This window comes from Culex quinquefasciatus, chromosome 3, assembly GCF_015732765.1.
Source record: "Culex quinquefasciatus strain JHB chromosome 3, VPISU_Cqui_1.0_pri_paternal, whole genome shotgun sequence".
Lineage (NCBI taxonomy): Eukaryota > Metazoa > Arthropoda > Insecta > Diptera > Culicidae > Culex > Culex quinquefasciatus.
In genome coordinates this window covers 171,518,890-171,546,168 of record NC_051863.1, presented here as the reverse complement: position 1 = coordinate 171,546,168, position 27,279 = coordinate 171,518,890, and the positions used below count along the sequence as shown (strand labels likewise).

Genomic DNA, 27,279 nt, shown 5'->3' with positions numbered 1-27,279 from the left:
TACAATTTTTTACATGTTTGATAGCGGCATTACTGCAATAAGCATTTTGAAGTACCTTTTGAAATTTAGGAATTTCGAAAAATGGATTTTTTTCTTTTTAAAAAATTGCTGTATCTTGGCACTGAAGTGACAAACACTAATTAATCAAAAAGCATACATATCCAAAAAGAAGTTTCCTGCAGGATGTTGGTATTGGCTTTGGGTGGCATTTTTTGCGTTTTGTTTTTAGAAAGAAATTCGTAAAAAAATTTAGGCAAATATTTTTTTTTCATTTAAGCTTTAACGTGTTGCCAATTAAAAATTATGACTTCCTGGACCAATTTGAATACAGAACATTTTTGATGATACACAAAACTATGATTTAATTTTAAAATAGTGCCCTACACTTGTTGACACTTTTTGGTAACGATTTTCCTATAACTTAGCCGGGACCGTGGTGTAGGGGTAAGCGTGATTGCCTCTCACCCAGTCGGCCTGGGTTCGATCCCAGAAGGTACCGGTGGCAAATTTTGAGACGAGTTTGTCTGATCACGCCTTCCGTCGGACAGGGAAGTAAATGTTGGCCCCGGACTAACCTAAAAAGGTTAGGTCGTAAGCTCAGTCCAGGTGTAGGAGTCGTCTCCCTGGGTCCTGTCTCGGTGGAGTCGCTGGTAGGCAGTTGGACTAACAATCCAAAGGTCGTCAGTTCGAATCCCGGGATGGATGGAAGCTTAGGTGTAAAAAGAGGTTTGCAATTGCCTTAACAATCAAACCTTCGGACACCTAGTTTCGAGTAGGAATCTCGAAATCGAGAACGCCAAGGCAATGGTGTAGAGCGAATAATTTGATTTGATTTGATTTTTCCTATAACTCATGATGTTATGTTATCATTATTCAATGATTGCTTCATGAAATTATGCAAATATTGAAACACATTTGATTGAGAACAAAAGTTCCTTCAGTGCCTTCACAAAGTTGTTGTTGTTGTTATTGATATTATTAGGGGAACTATAACCCTATTGGTCATTAGCTCCCGTAACCTTCACGAAGGTTATCATCGAAATGTACTGATTCATTTATGTGCAGAAATTCATTAAATTGAATTATATACAGATCTTCATAGAGTGATGATCTTTTTTGCTTTCAAATGATGAAAGGCACTTAAATGCTGGTAACAAAAATCTCTCTGCACAAGATTCTGGATGATGTGCATAGTAAAATGGTAGGACGAAATAGGATGTTCTCACCTTATAGATAGTAAAACAAGTAAGATTTTTTCTTTAAATCTGCTTTCAGTATAATTGAAATTGTTAGGTACAAACCGAGTGTAAAAATTACAGTTTAAAATATTTTGTATAAAATACAATTAAAACTACGTTGGAGATACAATATGGCGTGCACATGAAGTCTCTTAATTCCAAACGAATATTCGATGCTTGCAATGTAAATGCTAAACTTTGGTTCAGTCAAAAAAAAAACCCCAAGTTCATCTAGGAATCCTCCTCCTCCTTGGGATCCCGCAGGCGTCGTCGCCTCACCGACGCCCTCTTGTTTGCCTGCTGCTGACCCCGGCCAATGCTCTCGAAGATGTTGAACGGCGTCTGGCCCAGATTGTAGCTGTGCTTAAACTGTCGCGCCTGGGCCCGCTGGCTCGAGTTCACTTCGGCGTCGTCCAGGTGGCGCAACTGGGGCAGCACCGCCAGCACCATCATCCGGTAGTCGTTGTGTTCCAGCGTGGAGTTCCCGTTGAAGGAGGACGTCGCGCCGGGGTTCCCCAGCAGGGACAGATAACGGAGCGAGGGGCAGCACTCGCGAATTCGGTACACCCAGTCCTGGACGTTTTCGATGTTGCAGTGGTTGAGCCAGAGCAGCTCCAGGTTGGGCAGCGAGGGGAACGTCTTCTCGTCCGGCAGATCGTTGTGGTCCAGGATGAGTGTGTTCAGCTGCCGGAAGTAGGACAGGAACGAGAGATCTCTGTAATGTGGAATTAAATGAATTGATTAGAGATTTTTTTCCAATTAAGAAATATACTAGATCAAAATCAGCAAAAACATTTTCATTTTGTTATTTCTTATCTTGAATAATATGAGATTTAAATAAGAAAATTCATTATTGAAAATTTGTTTGTTGCATTTATTTTTTCTTCATAGTGCAGTTCTCTAAAAAAATCTGTTTGATCATAAAGTCTGATAGGAATATTTTTTTTATTTTTTTAAAGAATTTTCTCAGCAATATTTCTGTAATGGATATTATCACACATGAACAGTATTTTTTAAATCAAATATCTTCTTTTTTTGCCTGCATACATTTTTGAATCACCAAACTTGACGACAGCGCATTTTTTCGAAACAAATTTTGAACTATTACGTTGTTTATTTGATTTAATTTATATTTTTTTAACCTTCAAACTTTGTGTCCCAGTTTGATCTACTTTTCGTTGACCTAGGGTGCACATATTTTGGCCAGATGCTGGTTTTAAATGTATAAATCAACCCTGAAAATTTTAGGCAGATTTGTGAGGTCAAAACGACGTCGTCCCATACAAAGGGGTATGCCCTGTTCGTGGACTCGCTCTTAAACATATTTTTGTCAATAATCAAATCTTGATGGAAAATAGAATTTTGCATAAGCTCAAAAAATTTCTTTTGCTTCCCAAACCACGAAAATCGTTTTGAGTGAATTTAACCTTTGGTATAAGTTAATTATAAAAATTGGTAAATTTTTTTAGAGCATGTTTTAATCAGCAACTATAAATTTGCTAAAGTTTGCAAATCATCAATTGTGGTTTGATTGAGCGTTTTAGCACAATGCATTACTAAGAATACAAAGAGACGAGTTGTTCCTTTCAATTCCGCTATATATTTTAATATCATGACAGATACTTATTTCGTCTACTACTTGCAGACATCCGCTCGGTCACCTCGCCACCGATTTTTCGGTGGCAATTGAACTCCCTTGCTCCCTCTGGGAGCACCAGAACCTCGGTAATTAGTTACCACACACACACACGCACGCCGCTCCCCCCGCTAGAAATAGATAGCGGTGGTTCAATGGATAATTGACCGGGAAGATGACCAACCAACCACACCACAACGAGTGAAGGAAGGAAGGAAGACTCTTCCAACAAGACCCCCAGGAGATCATCATCTACCATCAAGACGAAGAACAATAGATCTCGGATCTATAAATACACCCAAAGGAAAAATATATCTCAAAATCTGCAACATTGGATTTGCTGCAAAAAATGTCACATTTTGTAACATTTTTTGCAGCAAGCCCGTAGATCATTTTTGCCCGCTTGTAAAAATTTCAGCGATCTGCAGTTCTCACCAACACGTATAATGCTGGCCCGTCCCCGAGCAACACTCCAAAGAGAAGCATATGTTGGTTCTCTTTCACTCACTTTTCATCAAGCGTCCATGGCGCGGTGCTAGCGTGTCGGATCAATAACCAAGAAGTTGGTGGTTCAATACTCGTTCTGTGAAGGGGTTTTTTTTTTGTGAAATACAACCAAAAGCCGTCGGTAATGTCGATAATTGTCGGTAACGGGCAAAAATGTCATACCCCTATATCGCAAAAAATGCATGAGGACAGTTTTCATGCAGATTCTGATATACTTTCATGCCGCCATGCATCACAATCATGCGACTGCCAGTTGGGTGTAGACGCACGGCTCCGTGATGGCAAGGCCGATTGAGCCAGTTAGGGTATAGGTTAAGATAGAGGACAAAGAATAAAAAAAAAAACTTGCAGACATTATCAGTGTTCTGTTCTCGACTACACCCAACCGGCGGTCGCATGATTTTGATGCATGGCAGCATGAAAGTATATCAGAATCTGCATGAAAACTGTCCTCATGCATTTTTTGCGATATAGTGGTATGACATTTTTGCCCGTTACCGACAATTATCGACATTACCGACGGCAGATTGATTGTATTGCAGAAAAAAAAACCTTAACAGAACGAGGATTGAACCATCAACTTCTAGGTTGATGATCCGACACGCTACCACCGCGCCATGGACGCTTGATGAATGGTGAGGGACAGAGCGCGAACATAATGTTCTCTCTAGATTGTTGCTCGGGGACGCGCCACCATTCTATGTGTTGGTGAGAACTGCAGATCGCTGACGTGTTTACACGCGGGCAAAAATGATCTATGGGCTTGCTGCAAAAAATGTAATAAAATATAACATTTTCTGCAGCAAATTCACTGTTGCAGATTTTGAGATATATTTTTCGTTTGGGTGTATCAGTGATCAATCAATGACGTTTTTTTTATTTTAGCCTTTTTGCCATCTTATCTTTTCTTTCATAACCCTCTGTACAATCTGACTATTTTATCATCAATTAATTGCTTGTATGAAGAAAAACAAACATTTGAAAATAAAGTTTTTTTTTGCTGCTATGGACCCGCTTCTCCTATAGGAAAACTGTTGTGTGTGTCAAATGATAAATATAATGATTAAAAAGGGGTGTTGCTCACTTATCATTAGAAAAAATGTTTTGTTAAAAAATATGGCATACAACAACATAAAAAACTAAATGACACATTTTTGAATAAATGAATAAAAAATAGATTTGTAAAAAATAAATAGATTTGTTTACAGTTGCTAATAGAACAACAATGTGTTGTCATTGATTTATTATTATAAAATATTTATTTCAAATTAATTATGATGATTGAAGTACAATAAACTATGGGTAATTCTCCGCCAACTCACACAGCAGTTGCCCCGACCCCTCTTCGATTTGCGTGAAACTTTGTCCTAAGGGGTAACTTTTGTCCCTGATCACGAATCCGAGGTCCGTTTTTTGATATCTCGTGACGAAGGGGCGGTACGACCCCTTCAATTTTTGAACATGCGAAAAAAGAGGTATTTTTCAATAATTTGCAGCCTGAAACGGTGATGAGATAGAAATTTGGTGTCAAAGGGACTTTTATGTAAAATTAGACGCCCGATTTGATGGCGTACTCAGAATTCCGAAAAAACGTATTTTTCATCGAAAAAAAACACTAAAAAGGTTTTAAAAATTCTCCCATTTTCCGTTACGTTACGTTCCGTGACTGTAAAAAATTTTGGAACATGTCATTTTATGGGAAATTTAATGTTCTTTTCGAATCTTTATTGACCCAGAAGGGATAAGTGCAGTGCTTCTGGGGACGCGCAGTCCTGTTTTGTCGCGATAATTTTCATCGTAAATGATCGTAAAAATTTATTCCAACTGGCATCGATCGATTTTATGAAGAGTAAAGCGTCATTTATTTACTATTTTTGAAATTTGCTCGCGTTATCTAAATTGTAAAAACAGTAAAAATATACTGATAAGTCCAGCCCACAGCACTACTGCTCGGCTGGCACGCGTTCGATAAAAAAAAACTTTCTAAATAATCAATTATCTATCCTTCCGCAGCCGGCTGCCTAAGATTTAAAACATTCAACCGATAAACAAAATGCTCATGGTCACATCACTGCCACTCGTGAATCCTGACCTCATACCCATCTACTAACCCCCTCAAAACTCATGTGATACTTTGTCGGAGATGCAGTCGATTGGGCGGTCTCTATCACTTAAGTATCGGACTAACATTCCCATCCACTTCCCCGTGACCCTACCACTGGTCGTGGCCGGCGCCGGTATTGATCAGCATGATAGGGGCCTTTGAGAAGTTGCGAAGCGAGGAAAGATAGCTCCCACTTATCTTCCACGGCTCGTGGATGTAACTTCTGGAGGTCCTGGTCAATAACGGAGTAGCAACTGCGGGTGGGCACCAATGCTTATGCTTATGCTTATGCTTAATCTTTATTGACCCAGAAGGGTCATTTTTTCATTTAGAACAATTTTTTTCATTTTAAAATTTCGTGTTTTTTCTAACTTTGCAGGGTTAGTTTTTAGAGTGTAATAATGTTCTTCAAAGTTGTAGAGCAGGCAATTACAAAAAAAAATTGATATATAGACATAAGGGGTTTGCTTATAAACATCACGAGTTATTGCAATTTTACGAAAAAAAAGTTTTGAAAAAGTTGGTCGTCGTTGATCATGGCCGTTCATGGTCACCCGCGACAGACACGGACGACGAAACAAAGAGAAACGCAAAAAGTAACTTTTTCAAAACTTTTTTTCGTAAAATCACGATAACTCATGATGTTTATAAGCAAACTCCTTATGTCTATATATCAAAATTTTTGTAATTGTCTGCTCTACAACTTTGTAGAACATTGTTACACTCTAAAAAATAACCCTGCAAAGTTAGAGAAAACACGAAATTTTTAAATGAAAAAAATGTTCTAAATGAAAAAATTACCCTTCTGGGTCAATGTAGATTCGAAAAATACATTAAATTTCCCATAAAATGACATGTTCCAAAAAAATTTACAGTTGAGTAACGGAAAATGGGAGAATTTTTAAAACTTTTTTAGTGTTTTTTTCGATGAAAAATATGTTTTTTTGGAATTCTGAGTACGCCATCAAATCGGGCGTCTAATTTTACATAAAAGCCCCTTTGACACAAAATTTCTATCTTATCACCGTTTCAGGCTGCAAATTATTGAAAAATACCTCTTTTTTCGCATGTTCAAAAATGGAAGGGGTCGTACCGCCCCTCCGTCACGAGATATCAAAAAACGGACCTCGGATTCGTGATCAGGGACAAAAGTTATCCCTTAGGACAAAGTTTCACGCAAATCGAAGAGGGGTTAGGGCAACTTTTCCCGATTTCGTGTGAGTTGGTAGAGAATTACCCCTATAGTATTGATTCATTGTAAATTCTTATGGTTTCAGCCACTTTGGTACCTATAACATAAAAACATTTGTTTTTATATTCATGATTGAACAAATCTGCAATTAAGTTGATCATTACAAGCATTTATTGTTTGTTTAAGAAAAACTTCTGCTGAAATACAAAACTTCATAGAGGATCACTTTTGAAAAAGTTAGGATTTTCGTGGTCTTATGTTAAACCCACTAAATTTGAGCATGAGCATGAGCATGAGAGACCACCCATGGTTGTCCTTCTCCGTTGCTGAACAGGACCGTAATATCCTGTCAATACAACTGACCATACGCTTAAACGATCTAATGGTGTTTCCCTTATCAACAGCATGTATGAATGCGTTGAAAAGATAAAACATCAAGATCATTAAAACTAGATCTGAAGCAAATAGGTAACAGTCATTGGCCACCAACGGCGCCCGCCATATCAGTTTGTAGATCTCGGGGGGATTGGGACGGGAATGTTAGTTAGCACAGGTTGCTACCAAGGGTGGGTTCTATACGATATCCACACCCCCACGTGTGCCGGAAAACTACTTCTACTTGGGATTTTGTTAGTGGGAAAGGGTAATGGCCAGGATTCATCATAGAGGATGATGATGCGACCCAATAATCAATAAATTTTGTTTAATGATGTGATTATTATGCATTCTCAAGACAAACAGTCGGAGGATGCGGATGAGACATACTCTAAATTGAGCAAGATGTCTGGTTATATTATATATTTCTTTGTATTTTAAAGATTTTTTGACAATTTGTTGCCTAGTAAACTTTTTAGTACAGTCGACTCTCTGGCTGTCGATCTTCTCGATATCAATATTGCTCCAGCTGTCAATATGTGAAATATTCAGTCCCTTCAAGTAGCCTTAATTTTCCGTTCTATAGTTTGATACCTCCCGCTCTCGGCGGTCCCTTCAATATCGACAACGAGAGAGTCAACTTTAATTAGATTACTGGATAATTTAGCTTGGGAAACTGTTTGTAGGTAGCCAAATATAGACGAAATTTGTTATTAAAAGTCTTTTAAGACAAGTTTGTTAGTAATTTGACACGAATAACTATGTATTAACATGTTCAAGTGTCTTGATGAACTATTGTCTTCAATTTCTTACACGCTTTTCTATCAAACGCGAAAATATTCCAAAACAGATCATCAAAAATAACGTTACTTTCACGCTTTAAATTACAAACTTAAAAAAACACAGCCATGGTTTACTCACTTGAGATTATTGTAGCTCAGATCCAGTATCGTGGTGGTCCGCGAAAACTTTTCCGCAATTTTGCGTGGAATTTGCGAGAGCTTTTCGTACGCAAGCGAGAGCCTTTCCCCACTGCCGTCCGGATCCGATCCGGTGGAACCACTAAAAGGGGAACAATGATTATTAGATACGCTGATATTGCAAACAAATGTGATCTACAAAACACATACCTCATGTTGCTTTTGAGTGATATCGAGTCTGAGGACCAGTCGTAGTTCAGGTACAGCTCGTCGTCATCGTCCACGTGGGGGTAGTTTTCGATGAAGAATCTGAAGAATAACGAAATCAAAATTAATTTAAACGAGATTTAACTTACAATGTGATTTCTTAAACTATATTTTCTACGTAATTATTGGGAAGTTTACATCATTTTCCAAATTTCCTGATTCACAGTCCTCCCTGAGATGGTTTCGTTTCACGATACTCTGTGCCAACACTGTACAGCTTCCCTCCTGTTGTCACCATGAACTAAATGGTACTGAACTGCGCACGATCTTCTCTTCGTCCCCTGGCAGAGCCGTTGATATCTCGACGCATGACTACCTTCGCAGGCGTCGCCGACCTACCCGGTCTAGTGAAATGTCGTCGTACAACAGATGACGACTTGGGCGCTAGGGTGGTTCTTCTGGCACAGCTTAGTACATCCCAGCAGCTAATCCCCATCGTCTAATAGGTCAACTCTAATGGTACTCCCGAGCTCGAAATGAGGCCAACCGAACGAAACAAAAAAAAATGGCGCCTTATCTTATCACTTTGGAGTGTTCCTCCAAAAAAAGTAAACAGAATCCGGTGAAGGCGTTCGCTAGAGCGAGAGCATCGAGCTTGTTCGAAACGATCAGTAGGAAAAGGTGACTGATCTCATAAGAACGTTCTAGCAATGTCGTGATCGTTGAGCTGTCGAAGTTTAGGGTAGTCCACTGTTGGCCGACTACCGTAAAGCGCTGGCTCGATCATGGTGGTGACGAATGCTTGATCTCCCGAGTCATGGACTGCAGTGAAAGTGTTTGGAACTCTTTGGAGTGTGAACAAGACTTTTGATTTTTACACTTTTGCCTGCTATCAGCACAGATTGGAGATACTAGAAAACAGTTGATGAATCAGCTTCTCAGACGAATAATACGGGCGTTGATAAAACGTGGTCTGAGATTTTCGTAGATATTCTTAGAAGTGCCTTGAATTTGATTTTGAAAAATATATTTATATGCATACAAAAAAGAATTTAAATTTTTTTTAATTTTTTTTTTTCATATCTTTTAAGTAAAGTTTCAGCTAAAGAAGAAACTTTCTATATTGCGCTTATAGCTTAATTTAAAGCTTTACCACTATTGGACTCAGTTTTTTAGATTTTAATTTTTCATTTGTCTAATATTCACAAAATTATTTTGAACAATTTTTGATCTAGGCGTCTCGCCCGTGTGGATCAATCGGACCGCGCACTAGACTCACAATCCAGAGGTTGCTGGTTCGAATCCCACGGCGGACGCTCTAAAATTCTATGTGTAAATATGGGTATCCGGCGCCGTCGCTCCGTGCCGTACTCAAACACTTAGGAGCCCAGGGCGGCGAAGTCCTTGTAGTTTAAAGGAAGACACTAGTGGTTAGTACTAGCAATGGTGGCCGACAGCTATAAAGTCAACTTCGTTTTTTATATATTTTTTTATTTGGATGATACTTTGTCCATTCATTTTATGTGTCAATGGAATCATTTAATTCATTGTTCCCTAAACTATTTGAAAACCAATATAATTTTTTTTATCGCGGTCTTATATTTCCGAAAGTCCTACTAATAACCTCCAACTTTGCCGAAAACACCAAATCCACCAGTAAATTGCATATTCAGATATGTACCAATTTTCGAATTTTCACACACCGTCCGTAAAATTGTATGAAGACTTATAAGAAACAATTTGATGATAATGATTTTGACAAATAAAATGCATGAACAAGGTTTAGTCAAAATAAAAAACTTAAAAAAAAATCTCGGAAAAAAATTGCGAATTTTAGAAAACTTCTCTTATGTATTATGTTTTTCTTGATACATTTTAATATTTATGTATGCTTTTGATTGTTTAGTGTTTAGTTTAGTATTCAGTTTCCTATTAATAGTTTCAGCACTATTCTACAACCTCGTTTCGTTTTCTGTTGCCTTTTTGACACATTATTTTCTAGAAATTTATTCTATTTTTAAAGTGTATTTTTCAAATAAATTTAAAACATTCGTTGCCTGGGACGGGACGGCTGGATAGAGTTTTCTTTTTGAGTGTTTACGTTTGTATTCTTCTTCTGTTTCTTGCAAGAAAATTCGTTTTCGAATACAAATTTCAAGCAATCTGTGATTCAGATAGCTTGACAATTCAAATTTTCTTGATGATGTTTTTCAACTCAGTGCTCAAGCATGCAGATGACTTTTTCTTGGTTGAAATGTTGTTTAGTTTTTCCTCGCAGATTTTTTTGAATTTGGCTGTTAAAATTTGCGGTTGGACGTGAGTTGAGAATCCTGAGTTTATGTTCCATCGTTTTACGTCGTCGGTTTTACTGTGGATCCGTTCATAAGGAGCTGCCGGATAAAAATCACTAGAAATGGTTGGCAAATCAAAGATGACTCGAGGTCACGCTCGAGGTAATTGATACGATACGATCACTTACTTCAATCTAAAAAAATGCAAGTAATTAAATGGGAGGGGAGATTTTTTCTTATATCTACTCCTGTCGTTGTCCCGTTACGCAAAGAAAGTAAATAAATCTTTCCCAGTTCCCCAAAGAGGAGCAGTATCGGGGCAGGCATTTACAAAGCGAATTCAGCGGCAATTTTTACTCCACTAATGTTGTGTTAACATTCCATTCCACTAATGCAAAAGTTAACATTCCATAGGTCGCACGCCCTAAGGTGTCAGAATCGAAAGAAATGACCGGCAAAAAATAAAATTTGTACCAATTCATTCACTTCAAAGAGTAAAAAGTTTGGTATTCAATTTGTGGCAACGTGATGAAATGAAAATGTGCGAAAAAATCAAATAGGCTAAACTGTGGCCTTTTTTTCGTTTGCTTTTTAAATCCAGTTCTACGATGTTGTTCCGTCACGCCACATTTTAAATTCACGGGAAGCACAGGTTTAATATTGTTCAATCTAGATTACATTTCTATGTAACGCGCAAAAAAATAACAATAGTTTTAAATGGACAAAAGAATCGTCAGTTTATGAAAAATGTATTGTTGTTTAAAATGAAAATGCAGATAGTTCAACATTCGATGCATGATAGAAATAAATTCCTTTCAATTGAAAATATTTCAATCAATCTATTAAATCAATTTACAATTATTTGTGAAATTGAATTAAAATTGTTTTATTTTTTTTTAAACTCAAATTACAATACTTCTCATTTTCTCCTCATAAGAAAGGACTGGTTTAGGTTGACAGAAGCGGCCATGTTGAAAGTGGTTTAGTTTGACAATAGGTTTTTTTCTCTTTGTTTATCCCATCCCAGTTCGTTGCTACTTAAACAACAACATGTGTCAAATCATAATCAGTTAAAAACAAAAGTTTCCGCATGCTTATTTTGGCCTAAAAAGTAGGGAATATTGCAGATCATGGCCAAAGTTGGCCCCAGAAACATAATTATTTATTTTTTAAACATTAAACCGAAGATTTTCCGATACCGATAATTCTTCATTACAACGCAATTTGAAAAAATCAAAATAGACTTTCAGCAGCTAGAATTTACCGTCCGTCAATACCAGGTTTGCTGCCGGATGTTCAACTAATCAAGTCTAGCAGTCTCAGAAGAATTGCGAATCAAGTGGCATTTGGTGATACGTTTGAATACCGCTTGAGCTGTAGAATCCTTATTTGGTGACAGGGATGCCACTTGGTTTTTTTTTTAAATGTCTGTAAAAAAGTCTGTGTATGTCTGTGCATTTGTCTAAAATTCAAATATATCAATTCACAGTCATTAAAATCCATCAGAAATTGCGTCTTTAAGCATTTGAAGACTAACGAAATAAGTTTCGACAAAAAAGATTACTAAATATTAATTTAATGAAGTTTTTTAAAAGTCTGTGCACCTCAAAAAATGTCTGACACAAGCTCAAAAGTCTGTGAAACACAGACAAATCTGTGTATCTGGCATCCCTGTTTGGTGATATCATTCCTTTACATTAATCATTATTTACCAGATGTTTTTTTCCCTTATAAATACAATATTATATTCTATTGATCAAATTATATTTCCCTATAACATTTCCCCCCCCCCCCCTCCTCTCCATAAAAATGTTATTATTTGCCAAATTTACACTAACACACTCAACCACAACTGATCCGAAGCGTTTGGTACGGTATGTTCACGCATCCTCCCCTGTTGATTCTGTGAAATGTGCTCCGTTCACAGAATCTGTCTCTGCGGTTAATGCAACGCAGTAGGCCTGGCCGCTTAGATTTATGCAATACATCTTCGGGGTTACTCAAGTGTACTGCAATAATTAATATTGATAAGAAAGAACTTGGGGCGTAATCTAACCCCAAGTTCTTCCAGGGTGCTTTCTTCGGACTGGCTGCGCTTGTGTTCAATTAGATTAGATTAGATTAGAATAGTCCTCAGCAATACCTACAACTTTGTCCAAGACACCAAATTGATCAGAAAATTCACTCAAAAGTTACAGCTGTTTGAATATTTTTGTATGGACCGCAGCCAAAATTGTATGAATACTTGTATGGGTGAACCAATGACACAAAATAGCTTCTTTGGTCATAGAAATCAAAATCAAAAAATTCAAAAAATAAAAATGGAAATCGGCCGATTTCGTAGAGAGTTGCTCCACATAGTCAAATCAATGAAAGTAATTGATTTTGCATATCTGTTGCAGTTATTAAAGCTTTGCAAAAGGTGTGGAAACATAAACATGATGCAAAGAGCTAAAACAGTGATATTAATGAAAAAACTCACAATTTTTATTTTACTAAAATGGAGTGACGAAACAAATTATTTTAAAAATGAAATTGTTTTTCAAGGTTATGCTGGTAGCTTAGCTGGTTATTAGGGAGAAGTTCTCGAAAGAAAAAATAGTTTAATATGAGGAACCCTATTTAAAACGAATCTTTATTAGCAGAAATTGGATGGATATTTCATGCAACGAGTTTGAAGTTTTTATTTATTTGATAGAAACAAAAAATACAAAAAAGAAGTTTAAGTTTCCCCTCCCTTCGCTACAAAATCAAGCGAAGAGAAGATGTTAACAAAATGGTGATTCACTGTAACTTTGCAGGGGATTTTCACTTAGGTAACATGGGTAAAACTCGATACGTCACGGTTTTTTTTTACATTTTTTTTCATATTCTTCCGATTAAATTGTCACAAATTCACATTTTTCTAAACTTCACAAGCACTCACGCCATTGTCCTTAAAGGCACGACAGATCTTAAACCTAGCCAAATTTCACCCCACTAACGTGTAAGCGCGTCCTGCTAAGTTGTACTTACTTCTCGTTGTACAGTATGGTGTGCATTGTCCGGCGTCGTCTATTCGCTCGGTACACGAGCTGATAGAGGTGCAACGAGTGGTCCCGGTACAGCGGAATTTTGACGAACTTTTCCGAACACTTGAGTCCCAAATAAAAGAAAGTGGAGAACAATGCTCCCTTTTATTTTTATTTTTTGTTCAACCGAAGATTTTCGGGTAAACTACCGGTTTCAGCGGGTTTGAGGAAATTTGCTTGAAAATCACAAAATTGTTTGAAAAAATCGCGCCTAGAAGTAATCGAAGCTGATTTGTTCAAATTCCAACCAATCGACACTGCTCATCACCGGCAACTATGTTTGTAAATTCACTCGAATTGCGCGCGATTTCTTGGCACAGTCACGTTTGTTAGGAAAGGACGACCCGCCAGATGTAGCGTCCTGTTCGATCCGATCCAGTCGACTAAGTGACCAAAGGCAGTCGAAGCCGTAGCAGTAGTAGGTAGTTGCTTAAGGTTCTGAGATTCTGTAACGCATGACCGCATCTTCCCCGCTACCTCCTTCTCCTGCGCAGTAGTTGTTTGTTCTACAAGTCCATCTATCAGCCGCAATATGCTGATAGCTGTGGGACGAGTAAAAATAGCCTGTTACTTGCGACTTGTACAGCAAGGAAGCAACAGGCTTCGGGAAGCTTGGAGAAGAACGTAGAACACAAAACAACGATTGCAACTTATTGCACATATTGTCGGACATAGAGAGAGCGAGATGGAATCCAGAAAAGTGAAATCGAAAGGGATTTACTGCCCTGTCCTATTGTTGTTGTCTTACCACTATCGCGCCAAAGTCGGCGATTATTGACTGCTTCTACCTCCTCGAACTATTGAACTCTCAAACTCTATCACTACCTGCACTTGTACCGCTGTGTACTCGAGGGAAGTTCTTGGCATCGACTACCGAACCGAACAAGAGAGGAGAATGCGATTGGGTTGTGAACACGAAGTTCGATGCAGTCACACAGTGCACAGGTCATCGAGGTAATCGCCCAGTACGTTACAATTCAGTCGTAGCGATCAGCGTTACAAATTTGGAATTTAACAAATGTTTTTCAACATTTGAGTGGAGTAGAGGACAGGGATTCTCAATTGCTTCGCGTGGTTGACCGTTGTTTAAAAAACAAAAAAAAAACTGTTTTTTTCAATTTAGCTAAGCTTTTTTATTACATTTTAATATAGGAGCAATTCTCTGAGATTTCGGTCATTCGATTTTATTTGTGTTTTATAATCCGGCTGAAACTTTTTTGGTGTCTTCGGTATGCCCAAAGAAGCCATTTTGCATCATTAGTTTGTCCATCTAATTTTCCATACAAATTTGGCAGCTGTCCATACAAAAATGATGTATGAAAATTCAAAAATCTGTATCCTTTGAAGGATTTTTTTGATCGAATTGGTGTCTTCGGCAAAGTTGTAGGTATGGATACGGACAACACTGGAAAAAATGATACAAGGTAAAAAAAATTGGTGATTCTTTATTTTACTTTTTGTCACTAAAACTTTATTTGCTAAAAAAACTATTTTTATTTTTTTTTTATTTTCTGATATGGAACATCAAATGCCAACTTTCCAGAAATTTCTAGGTTGTGCAAAAAATCTTTGCCCGAGTTATGATTTTTTTTAATCAATACTGATTTTTTCAAAATATCGAAATACTGGTCTCAAAAATTTTTCAACTTCATTTTTCGATGTAAAATCAAATTTGCAATCAAAAAGTACTTCAGTGAAATTTTGATAATGTTCATCGTTTTCTTAAATCCATTTTTAGGTGACTTTTTTGAAAATGGTCGCAGTTTTTAATTTTTTTAAATAAGAGCACATGTTTGCCTACTTTTGAAAAATTATTTTTGAAAGATTGAGAAAATTCTCTTTGTTGATACGACCCTTAGTTGCTGAGATATTGCCATGCAAAGGTTTAAAAACATGAAAATTGATGTCTTCCAAGTCTCACCCAAACATCCCACCATTTTCTAACATCGATATCTTAGCAACTTATGGTTCGATTTACAATGTTAAAATATGAAACATTCGTGAAATTTTCCGATCTTCTCGAAAACAATATTTCAAATAATGATTTTTTTGAACGTGTATCATTTTAAAAAAATATAAATTTATTGGAATCAACAAAACGTTTTGCTGATTTAAATCAAGATTTTTGTTGAATCAACGCTAAACGTCAAAGCAACTTTTTCAAAACAACAAAAGATTGTTGTGACATTGAAAAAATCAAGGTTTGTTTCAACGCAAAATCGGCGTTGATTATATTCAACCAAAATTTTGTTGAATCAAACCTTGTATAGGCTGATTCTAAAAAATATTTTTCTCCGTGTACAACTTTGCCAAAGACACCAATTCGACCAAAAAAATCCTTCAAAAGATACAGATTTTTGAATTTTCATACATCATTTTTTTATGGACAGCTGCCAAATTTGTATGGAAAATTATATGAACAAACTAATGATGCAAAATGGCTTCTTGGGGCATACCGAAGGCACCAAAAAAGTTTCAGGCGGGTTAAAAAAATACAATAATTAAAATTGAAGAAAAAATACCGATTTCGTAGAGAATTGCACATTTCTTTTACATGCTAAGTGGTATGGCTTAATGCTCTTTATCTTTGCTGTTTTTTTGTTTATTATTAACAGATCACATTTATTTTATTTACTTCAAATTGTTTTACATTATTGCATTGAATTGAATACATTTGGGTTGTCTGTGATTTGGGTAAAAAAAAAATCAATGAAATATTCTTGATTAAGGACCAATGTTCAAATAGGGTAGGGTAGACGATGCTGACGTTGGTCTTGATATGTAGAAATGAAAATGAATTTTTTGACGGTCAGCAAATCCCACATTAGTTACATGGACCATGACTCACCCGGAGGTTGGACGCTGAGCCACTGCAGTTCTTATCAGTTCAAGACCGGCTTTTGAATTGTAGTTTTTTTTTGCCATGATACAATATTTATATTTGCTGAAAGTTTTCTTAGAACGAAACTTTTGTTATAATTTAACAAAAGTTTCGTTGGTTAAAGCTTAAAAAAATATTTTTTTTAAGCTTTAACCAATTTAGTTACAACTTTGCTTTGATATTTTTGAAGATGTGTGAATATGGTGAATTATTCAAATTAAATCAATTTAAAGTTTTTATTTCGTTGTAATTTATAAACCCTCCAGATCGAATCTTTTATACCCTTTCTAAACATTTCTCATTTAATCATTAATTCGTTCCATTGACATTGTAGTCAACTGTTTGTAATCGGACGTGCGTCTGTCTTCTTGTTTACCAGGATTAATCTCTAGGCTCAGGTTATTGGACAGATTGAATGAGAACCGATGACCGGCGACGTCAACGCAACTTCTAGCAAACAAACTGACCGTTCTGTTACTAGGGCAAAGAATAGACGCTCTTGTTGATTAGGGGGCACGGACACTTGCAGATTGAGTAATAATTAAGCTGGGAGGCAACATTATGCAATGCTCTTTTTATTCTTCACAAAAAGCGTGGTTCAGTAGGTCTCTGTGCTGAAATCCAAAAGAGATAAGGTCAAACGATGTGAAAAAAACTTCACAATTTAAAAATCACGTGGACAGATATCATTCAGGGAGTTTTGAAACTGTCCTGATTGTAAGTGTAGTTGTGTATTTTTTAAAAACAAATTTAAACTTATTTTCTCATCGTTTTAGTGGCATAGTTGAAATAAATTCAAAAATATTTAGGATTTTATTTTCTACCTGAAAAGAAAAGATAGAATTTGTTTTTTATTAAAATTTATAAATAATTTTATTTTGAATTTAAATTTATTTAAAACAATGCTGGACTAATTTTGACCGTTTTGGTTTCATTCAAGACGGATCTTGAGAATAAGATTACTTTTAAAAATTGGTTTTTATTATTTATTTTTATTTTGATTTGTTTTGTTTATAATTGTATTGCTCTCGTTTTGTCGTTTGCAATTGAATACAAATGGTCACAGCTAGTTGTTTAATGTTTGATTTTCTTAGCACAACAATATATAAAAATGTTAATGTGGCGTAATAAAATTTATTTAAGCGAAATTTGGATTCAAATCTTCTTTAGGTCCGGTATGCTCTTCGAAAGAAAGGCGATCAAGAAACAGCTTTACGAACGGCAGGACAAAAGAGAGGAAATGTTTTCTTGGGGCTTTTTTTCACCCTCTCTCTCTCTCTCTCTTTTTAATTCATGTTGAGACATTTTTCAATATTTCAACAATATTTGCAGCGAACTTTGTTATCTGTACAATTAATTTGATTTTTGTGGCTTTTTTCTTACAAAATTTATAACTGAAAAGTTTTCTAAAACAATATCATTTTTTGCTTACACATTTGTTAAAAAATAAACACATTCAAAACTGAAAGAAATTCTTTATAAGAATTGTTCTGTAAAACAATTCAATTATTTTTTTATCGTATATTTTACAATTTTAATTTTTTTTGTATTTATGTTTTCTTGCACCAGTTTTCAGTTGAATTATTGATTCTGAAAACATCAATTCAAACCTAAAGAATGTTTGATTTTGACACAAAAACATTGCTAAAGCAAAAAAAAAAAACAGCTAAAAGTTTTTAATTATTTTTTTTTGTAAAAATATGTGAAGATTTGATCTCAAGCTTATTTTTCTAGTCTCTTATTAATCTAGACTCTAAATTTATTTACCGAATATTTCATTAAGGGTCTGTCATAGAACTATTTTGAAATGCCGTCGTGGGCCGGATCAAATGGCTTCACAGGCCGGACGTTGGACAGGCCTAAAAAAGTTAGAAAATAAATATTGCACAATTTGCACCAAATTCTCGCCCTATTCAAATAATAACTGCAAACAAAATATTTGCAAACTCGATTATCCTAAGGCCTTGGAAAAAATTTCCTTTGGATAACCGAACCACGAAAAAAGTAGTTTTGCTGTCAAAAATAATTTAAGCTTTATTTTTACTTTCAGCCATTTTTTTTTTATTTTGAAAAAATAGCAAAAACTTGAAGTAAAAGTAGTATTGGCCTTTAATTTGTTTTGGAAAAGTTATTTTTATATTATACTCAAAATTATTTTCAAAAAAAAAAAATGCTCTGTAATACCACAGACTAATAATACTACAGAGAACGTTGACGTTTACAAATGATAACACTGTAACAGTAAAAAACCATCTGTCAAATTGGTCGAACCAGGGGCAACAGAGGCGCTTCTAGCAGATGCTTCACAAATCAAATTCAAATAGATCATAACGGTTTTTACACAACTTTCCTATTTAAGTTGTACGTCTGTTCTCTGTGATAATACTATTATTTGTTTGAGTTTTAATAACCCATACTCGAACCCATACCAACACCAACTTTGTGCTAATTGAAATGATCGCATCGATGTGTTCTCTGTGTTAATTTAAAATAAGCCACATTGTATTTACTTGTGAAATTTCGATATACATTGGAAAATGATATCAACTGAATCTGCAAAAAAAGAAAATACTTCATATTCTGTTAAACTATACGAAACTTAGCTGTAGATTTTAGTCTGTTGTAGTCATAGCCCCTTTATATTACTTAAAAATGGTTTTTATGTTCATAAGATAGATGTCACTAGTGGTAGGAAAAAGATCTTGATGTGATTTAAATATGAATTTTCTAAAAACAATCAAAATAACTAGTGAATTTAAATAAAATTGATAAAATTTGAAGTGTGCAATAAAAAGAAGTTAACAAGCAGCGTACAATACGTAAACACATTTTTGTTTGTAATTAATTTGTACATATTTTGCGTTTCCTCTTTACTTTGATTTTCAAGCACCATTTGAACACAAGCAAAATGTCATCACGAAACTGTCATCGAAGCAGCTGATAGAGCAATGTAAACAAATCTTTGCGCCAAACCATCGCCGACTGTTTTGGCCAGAATCAACAGGAATCAACAATATTTTATCCTGTTATGAATATGGAGTCCTTCATCCGCGGATCCTGCGAATCCATGTGTCCCAAACCGGAAATTGAACTGTTGGCATAACATTTTAACATAAAATAAAACATAAATTTAATAAAATTTATTTGCAGTCGAACCCGCGAAAAACTGGTCCACTTTTACGAGCTAAAACCAACAGCCAGTGGCCACAGCCGATCGTCACCGGACCCGGAGCGGATGGTCAAGGAGTTTGCGCGTTCGGCCGCCGGCATGCGACAACCGCGGCACTGGGAACTACGCACCGTGCGGACGCTGAAGCGAACCGTGCGCTTCCTGCTGACGGAGTAAGTTTAACATTTTTAGATAAGCTTTGTACACAAATTGTATGAGCGTATTATTTTGTAGAATTATTCAGGACGAGCGCCGTCCTTACAGCTTCCGGTACGAGTTTGTTTTTGATCGGTTGCGCGCAATTCGGCAGGAGCTGGTCATGCAGAACCTGGGTCCGGAGGAGACGCTGGACATTTTGGAACCTTCGGTGCGCTTCCTAGCGTACAGTGCGTACAGGTTGTGCGAGTGCCACATCAGCGAGTTCGACCCCAAGATCTGCACGACGCACGTGCAGGAATGTTTGAAGAAGATACTGCGATGTTACGACGATCTGGACGTGCTGGCGAAGCGTTACGAGCGGTCGCGCAGAGTCGCGATGGAAGGATTGTACTTGATGTTCAACTTGGGCAGTATGGAGGCGGTACTTCGTGGAGTCAACCTGCCTAAAGAATATCGGGAAAACCTCAGCTTACAACTCTCAACCAGCATCGAGTACCTTCGGGGGAACTTCTACCGCGTGCTCCGCAACATCGAGCGACTCCCCGCGCTGGAAGCCGCCGTCGCTACGCTCAAACTCCCAGACATTCGACGCCAACTGCTGCTCCACTTCTCGGCGGCTTACGCGAGCAAAGTGTTGACCGTTCCACTCGAGTGGGTCGGTCACGTTCTGCACTACCCGGAACGCGACCATCCGGCACTGCTCGAGGACTGCCAGTACTACAACCTGCAACTGATAGGGGCCGACGACAGGCCGAAAAACCAATCTACCGTGAAGTCTTCCTCGACGAAAGACAACTGGTGGGACGAGGAGGATAGTTTCGAAGAACGCGGCGGAGACATTCTCGGCGGAATGACGGTGAAATTCGAGAGGACTCGGTTCGATTCCAGTAAGCCGACGGTAAGTGGAACCCTTTGAACAAACAAAAACTAAGCCAGCTTCAGTTTGGTTTAGCGAGTTGATCCGCGAGCACTTGTCGGTGTCGTACGCGAGCGCTTCGAATTATTGAGCTAATTGATTAATTTTTGTCTATTCGCCGGTCGTCTGTGTTATTTGCCTATACAGAAACAGCCACGCAGGACGGAGTGCGCGGACCGGAAGCTGGGTCAAGTGGCGTCGCTGGCGGAGGTGCTGTTGTAGTGTGCGGAGAAATCGTTTTAAACTTGATCAAAATGTTAAAAATGTTACGAACGATCTCAGTGATGTGTTATAACGATTATTTTTATAACATGGTTTTTCAATTGTAAAATTACACTTTTTTCACTCAAGAACAAAAAAGAATTTCAGAAAAATATGTAAATTGTCTCGTGGTACAGAAAAGTTAAATCTCAACAGGTAAGTCTGAAAACTATAATTTATTTTTCACAAAAACTAGTGTCAAAACCTGATGAAAATCACTCGTTTGATCGGCCCTCACGGATGAAGAAATCACACCGCGAGGTGATTCGGCTCAGCTCCTCCAGCGAGTAGGCGGAAATGTCCTCCGCTTGGAGCACCTCGATGCGAGCGACGAGCGGGAAAACGTTGAGCAGCTTTCGCAGCTGGTAGTTGGTGATCTGCAGTGGAGAGAAAATCAGTTACTCAGTTGGAAGGCATCATATAGTCATCCTGAAAATTCGAAACAGTTTAGGGATCGTCAAATGACCCGTTCTTAGCGAAGCTACACCAAAATTTCACATTTTCAATTTTCAATGAAATTTGCTTAATGGAAAATTTCATTTTTATAAAGATCCAATAATGGCAATAAGATAAGACTTTTTTTTATTTTATTTTTATTTTGAGCAAGTTTTTTTTGTAAAACTTTACTTCTCTTGTTTTATATTTTTCTTGTTACATTTTTAGTATGTTAATTTGCATTTATCTTGTTTAGTTTATTTAAGTTTCTTATAGTATTTGGCTTACTCCTATCGTTACCTTTTTTCCGTTTTTACATGTTTTTACAGTCACTTTTCAATGTTTTGCTTGTTTTTCACGGATTCTTCTATAGAACGATACCATTATCATTTAAATTGTAAAAAAAATGCTTAGAGGCATAGTCTGGGACAATACAAAAATTACTGCATTCTTATTTTCACATAATACAGAGGAAATGTTAGTAAGAAACACAGCCAAAGTTGATTGAAGAAAAAATTACATTTTTAAAAACATGTCACACTTCCTCATTATAATTTTCTTAAAATTTAAGAGTTCTTCTTTCCAATGCTTTTCAAAGATCAAACAATTCTTTTTTTCAATTTGTGGTAATGTGTTGAAGAACATTAGTTTAGCCGGTACAACTGAAATGCTGAAAAAATTAACAATGATTTTTGAAAAGAGCTCAAAATTGGTCAAATATTCAAAAAAAAAAAAAAAACAACAAATGAGTGAAATTCTCCCATATCGGAACGAAATTCACTCAAATCTTAAAGTGATCAATTTTTACGTGTTACACACGCCATTTTGACGTTTCGAGAAAAACGCGTTTTATGTTTGACCTTGAACAAACCAAACTAGAGCACACATTGTTAACAACAACAAACACGTTTTGTTTGGCTGACCGTTCTGTGCATTGTCCCGAAGTTTGGTCGAATTTGGTTGCCGGAGTCCCTAGTTATAATACAAACTCAGGCATATACGTATGTCAAACGCGTTCTAACCTGAAATCCCTTTGGCCGGATGTCGCACTTACAGCAATGTATAGGGTTTGTCAAAGTAGCACGACATGATTGAAACTTCTGTCATATGAAGAGTGACAACAATTCACGGAGTTTGTTCGATTTTTATTGAATATCTCAGGGCAGAAATCGAATTTTGGGGGATCTGTGAAGGTCAAAAGATGAGGCATTGTGAGCTGCACATGCTAACGTGCTTAACTCAATTTGGCCCAAAATGTCCTTGCGACAAGTTAACACGACAACGATGAAATGCTCTCAACTTAAAAATAATCAAAATTCAAAATGTTTTCGACAAAATTATTAAAAAGTGCTGGGATGGTGATGGCTGGTAGAGTAGGACGTATTGCAAACTAACCTGATATATTGTCAAATTTGTCAACGTGTTTTTATGATTCCACATAAAATAAAATTTTAAACCTGTTTGAAGGAAGAGATGAGAGATCGTCCAATGAAAAATAAAAATCGTAAACGCGAATTCTAGATTAAATTTTCAAGACAACCTATGAGTCGTGGGTTTCATACGCAGATGGGACCTCTTGAAAATTTATTCTAGAATTAAGAAAACACAAGTTTCGTCATAATCCTGAATTTTTATGTCCGACATTTTCTGGTGATAACAAATTTCCACCGAAATTTCCGCAAAAAGAAACAACACGTGTGATGTCAAACTGTCAAACCAATGCAATGTGGTATAAAAAAGGTGGCATTGTTTTGACCGTAAACAACAGCTTATTTTGCATTAAATCGATAATTTCTACAACTGATTAATTTAATGTATTTAATTATTCACTTTTGTCACGATTCTCGGTCTTAATTGCTCAAAATCCTCCCCAAAGAATTAAAAATAATTTAGTTTGCAATACGTTGTAACTGCCATCGCGACTTTCTACAATTATTTGATTTTTTTGAAGAAAAAATCTCATTTTCATTGTTTTTAAGTTATGGGCATTTAAAAGATGTGCAAACGAACAACTTAAAGCATTTTTGAATGTGATAATTCGCAATTGGGTAATAAAATGAAGCTTAGATTGCTGATATTATTGTTTACAGCGATACAGCTTATTTTTCTGAGTACAATGACCCTTTGTACGACAAAGAGTTTAAAATTGATTTTTAAATCAATTTTGAAAAATTAACCTCGCGGTCCTTCTTGACAGAAAAGCTCCTACTTGACAGCTCGTTCCAAGGGGACCATAGTTGATCCATTGAAAAATGTTGTCTTGTCATTATTTTTTTTTTGAAAAAAAGTGATCAGAAATTTTTTTAATCGTGTTTTTACCGTTGGACATAAAAACTGACATAGAGCTTTGTACGGCCGCAAAGGATTTAAATTGATTTTTAAATCCTTCTTGAAAGAAATGTTCCTACTTGGCAGCTCGTTTCAAGGGGACCATAGTTGATCCATCGAAAAAATGTTGTCTTATCTATTTATTTTTTTGCATAAAAAACATTAAGCATTGTAACTCACCGGAGTATCCACGGTGAGCTTCTTGATGCCGGGTACAATCGCCGATCGGCTCCAGGGTGCCAAACTGCAGTACGCCAGTTCCAACTCTTGCAACTTCGGAAGCAAGTTCAAATAGTTGAGTAGATGTGACGGAAAGGCACAGGTCTAAAATTGGAAATCACTTTAAAATTTACGCATCAATTTAGAACATTACTCACGTAATCGCACAATGTCAGGCTATCCAGCGATTGCAACTTTGCACGAAACAGCGATTTTAGAATGTCCAAGTTGTACGAATCGCTGTCGAAGCGATTATAGTTGGAAACTTGGAGAAATTTAAGATTTGGCACGATCTGATCTAAAACTACGAAGAATTTTGTAGGTTCCTCCAAGTAGATGGCATCCAGGACTAGCTCGACCAGATTTGGCAGACGAATCTGGTAGATGTCCGAATCTGCACCCTCAAAGCTGGCCTCCGCTACGGTAAGACTCGTGAGACGTTCTAGCCGTTGCAAGATCACCAGCAACTGCCACCCATCGTCAACGTCGTACACTAGGAGCTCCCTCAGAAGAGAGCAATTTTCCGCAATTACCCGAATTACAGCCAGTGAAACGTGCAGCTCTAGCTTCAGCACGGTGATCGCCGTACACTGGAAGAAGAAACAGCGGGCGTCGTCCAGCTTGACGTCGTTGATGTCACCCAAGTCGCAACAAAGTCTCGACAGTCGAAGTCTTCGCAGTGACGAGGGGTCAATCTGCCACAGTGGTTGAAAGTTGTTCTCGGTTTCGGTGCGTATCGAGAGACTGTACAGTTGACCGGAAAGCAACCAAATGGCCTCCCAGGGATATCTTCCTTTGAACTCTGCACTGAGATGCAGCAGGTTCGGAGCCAACTCGGCCAAATTGAACTGCTCGTTGTCCATCAGGCTGTGCGGAAGTTTGACCCGTTCCAAACCCGCCAAAGAGTCCACAGTAATCGCTGGCAACACTGCCGCAAGTTCGTCGCGACGATCAATAAAGTCCTCCACGGTGAGTTCTCTCAAGCCCGGAACGTATCTCAAAACGGTCAGCATCGAGTTCAAATCGAACATCTCATCCTCGACGTCCCAGATGAAGCGAAGACTTTCAAGTGACTCTCCAAACTTTAGCAAAACCTCCGATATTAACTCGATCCTATGGGGTTGATCAATGATCGGACGATCAACCCTCAGACAAACATGCCGAAACCTTCTTCCGGTTGTCTCCAAAACCTCCGGTACCACTCCGTCGTCAAACGAGGACACCGCCACTTTCAGCTGAACGTTCTGCATACATGGCCATGAAAAGGCAACCTGGGACCAGGTGAAACAGACCGCCGAAGTGCACTTGAGATCGTCAACCGGAAGAAGTTGGAAGATCTGCTCCAGGATCTGTGAAGAATGCGAATGATCAAGCTTTTGTAGGTGGTTTTTGGAATGGTATCGAGAAATTAAAAGTGAGAGTGTGTGCGTGCAACATGGAGTTAAACTTTTTAAAGTGCCATGGTAACCTTCACAGCAACTTCATAGAAAGTCTAACTCCATGTTGCACACACTCTCACTTTTAATTTCTCGATAATTGACTTGCCTCCACCGGAAGATTGTTGATGTTCATCGGGGCCAATTTGACAAACTAAAGTCGTGTTTTTGGTCGCGAACAGTTTAAGTCGGGGAAGTTGTGTAAGGCAAGGTTCACCAGGGCTGCGACTGCGCAGTTGAATTGTGCTGGTTAGGGAATGAACGGTCTGCATCCGATGAACCTTATTTACAGTTTTATTCGTTTTACTTTTTATTGTAAAAATAGGTAAAAAATAATATTGATCACTATTAAAACAAAAAAGAAACAAATCAGATAAAAATCATATTTCAGATGTTTGTCTTTCAAAATCAAAATCAAATTATTCGCTCTACAGCATTGCCTTGGCGTTCTCGATTGCGAGATTCCTACTCGAAACAAGGTGTTCGAAGAGCTTGATTGTTGAGGCAATTGCAAACCTCTTTTTACACCTAAGCTTCCATCCACCCCGGGATTCGAACTGACGACCTTTGGATTGTGAGTCCAACTGCCTACCAGCGACTCCACCGGGGCAGAACCCAGGGAGACGACTCCTACACCTGGATTGAGCTATCGACCTAACCTCTACGTTAGACCGGTGCCAACATTTACTTCCCCGTCCGACACAAGGCGTGGTCAGACAAATCTCGTCTCGAAAAATGCCACCAAGACTTTCTGGGATCGAACCCAAGCCGACTAGGTGAGAGGCAACCACGCTTACCCCTAAACCACGGCCATGTTTATCTTTATGTTTCTTTAAATTATTCAGACTTGAAAATTCAGATTTTATATTGTTTTTTGTTATTCTCCGCCAAATCACACGAAATCGGAAAAAGTTGCCCCAATCCCTCTTCCTATTTTCGATATCTCGTGACGATAGGGCTGTATGATTCCTTTATTTTTTAGCTTCAGAGAAAATACATGTTTTTCATTAAATTACATGTCAACATGGTGATTAGTAAGAAATTGGAGATCAAATGGACTTTTATGTGAAATTTTCCGTTCGATTTGATGGCGTAGGGGAGAGTGGGGAGACTTTATCCCTAGCCTATATCTCGTCAGCATGTGTGTAAAAACATATGCTATGTTCTGAAAAGTTGTAGCCTTCAAAGATTTTTTTTGAAAAATGTTCGGATTGAGTTACATTTTTTTAAGTGTTACAAAAAACCTCCAAGTGATTTCTTATATTTGTTTTAATAGGTAGAAAGAAAATCAAGGAGAACTCAACTCCTTGTTTTTACACAGAAAATGGGTACAGTGTAGCTGTCAATCGGTTAATGTCACTTACAAAATGAACTTTGAGTGATTTGAGTTCATTTCTGACGTCACGATTTTCTCCTCTTTATTCCATTTGAATAGAGCATAAACCAAATTTGACAATTTTCGAGATTTCGTAGAGAATTGCTCATTTATCACATTAAAAAAATATGATTTTCCGCGCCATTTTTACCGATTTTAGCTGCTCAGATTCAAATGTTAGGTGATTAGTTGGCCTTTTAACATAAGATGCATCTTTCAATCCCGAAAATTTTAGTACTAAAAAAAGTATAGTATAGACTCTCTTGTACAGACACGGCCAAAACGACATTTTCAGTTTTGAAGACTTTTTCAATTGCTTGGATGTTTTTTTTTGATCCTCAAATATTTTTTTCGTTAAAAGGGGCCAAAAATCAACCTTTCATTTTCTTAAATTGGTTGAGTTTTTTTTTGTGAAAAGTACCAAAAAAATTTTTTTGGGACCAGCCTATTTTTGGGACCGGTACAATGGCCAAACAAAAAAATCATATTACACAAATTATGTAAAATTGCTGTAACTTACAGAATATCGATGATTTGGACAAATAAGAAAAAAATTGTT

The 27,279-nt window shown here is 37.2% G+C and overlaps 4 protein-coding genes across 4 annotated transcripts in view; 2 read left to right on the top strand and 2 right to left on the bottom strand.

The window, feature by feature from the left end:
• Positions 1-1,263: 1,263 nt before the first annotated feature.
• LOC6044079 (leucine-rich melanocyte differentiation-associated protein) lies at positions 1,264-13,645 on the bottom strand. The gene is made up of 4 exons (XM_038264755.1): positions 13,486-13,645; positions 8,183-8,281; positions 7,974-8,114; positions 1,264-1,953 (listed from the first exon to the last, which is right to left on the bottom strand). The coding sequence occupies exons 1-4, from the start codon at positions 13,509-13,511 to the stop codon at positions 1,470-1,472; spliced, it is 750 nt and encodes a 249-aa protein (XP_038120683.1). The 5' UTR covers positions 13,512-13,645; the 3' UTR covers positions 1,264-1,469.
• A 5,710-nt stretch (positions 13,646-19,355) lies between these two features.
• Positions 19,356-20,997, top strand: LOC6044078 (SAC3 domain-containing protein 1). Its single transcript, XM_038260131.1, has 4 exons — positions 19,356-19,515; positions 19,573-19,764; positions 19,826-20,648; positions 20,814-20,997. Exons 1-4 carry the CDS (start codon positions 19,451-19,453, stop codon positions 20,886-20,888), a joined length of 1,155 nt encoding a protein of 384 aa, XP_038116059.1. The 5' UTR covers positions 19,356-19,450; the 3' UTR covers positions 20,889-20,997.
• Positions 20,998-21,002: 5 nt separating this feature from the next.
• LOC6044069 (opsin, ultraviolet-sensitive) overlaps positions 21,003-27,279 on the top strand; it is a 219,143-nt gene continuing 212,866 nt past the window's right edge. Inside the window, exon 1 of the mRNA XM_038260125.1 lies at positions 21,003-21,083. The gene's annotated coding sequence lies outside the window, so the exon portion shown is untranslated. The remainder of the gene's footprint in view (positions 21,084-27,279) is intronic.
• LOC6044077 lies at positions 21,085-25,602 on the bottom strand. Its single transcript, XM_038260128.1, has 4 exons — positions 25,455-25,602; positions 24,068-25,258; positions 23,871-24,014; positions 21,085-21,304 (listed from the first exon to the last, which is right to left on the bottom strand). The coding sequence occupies exons 1-4, from the start codon at positions 25,479-25,481 to the stop codon at positions 21,143-21,145; spliced, it is 1,524 nt and encodes a 507-aa protein (XP_038116056.1). The 5' UTR covers positions 25,482-25,602; the 3' UTR covers positions 21,085-21,142.

Coding starts and splice junctions, on each gene's coding strand:
- LOC6044079 (XM_038264755.1), bottom strand. CDS start 13,511: ATGCACACCATACTGTACAACGAGAA. Junction 8,282..13,485: donor ACCATACTGTACAACGAGAA/GTAAGTACAACT, acceptor GTTATTCTTCAG/ATTCTTCATCGAAAACTACC. Junction 1,954..7,973: donor CTGAGCTACAATAATCTCAA/GTGAGTAAACCA, acceptor TCCACATTACAG/AGATCTCTCGTTCCTGTCCT.
- LOC6044078 (XM_038260131.1), top strand. CDS start 19,451: ATGAATATGGAGTCCTTCATCCGCGGATCCTGCGAATCCATGTGTCCC. Junction 19,516..19,572: donor CCCAAACCGGAAATTGAACT/GTTGGCATAACA, acceptor ATTTATTTGCAG/TCGAACCCGCGAAAAACTGG. Junction 20,649..20,813: donor TCGATTCCAGTAAGCCGACG/GTAAGTGGAACC, acceptor TTGCCTATACAG/AAACAGCCACGCAGGACGGA.
- LOC6044077 (XM_038260128.1), bottom strand. CDS start 25,481: ATGAACATCAACAATCTTCCGGTGGAG. Junction 25,259..25,454: donor TCAACAATCTTCCGGTGGAG/GCAAGTCAATTA, acceptor CATTCTTCACAG/ATCCTGGAGCAGATCTTCCA. Junction 21,305..23,870: donor AGCTCACCGTGGATACTCCG/GTGAGTTACAAT, acceptor TCTCCACTGCAG/ATCACCAACTACCAGCTGCG.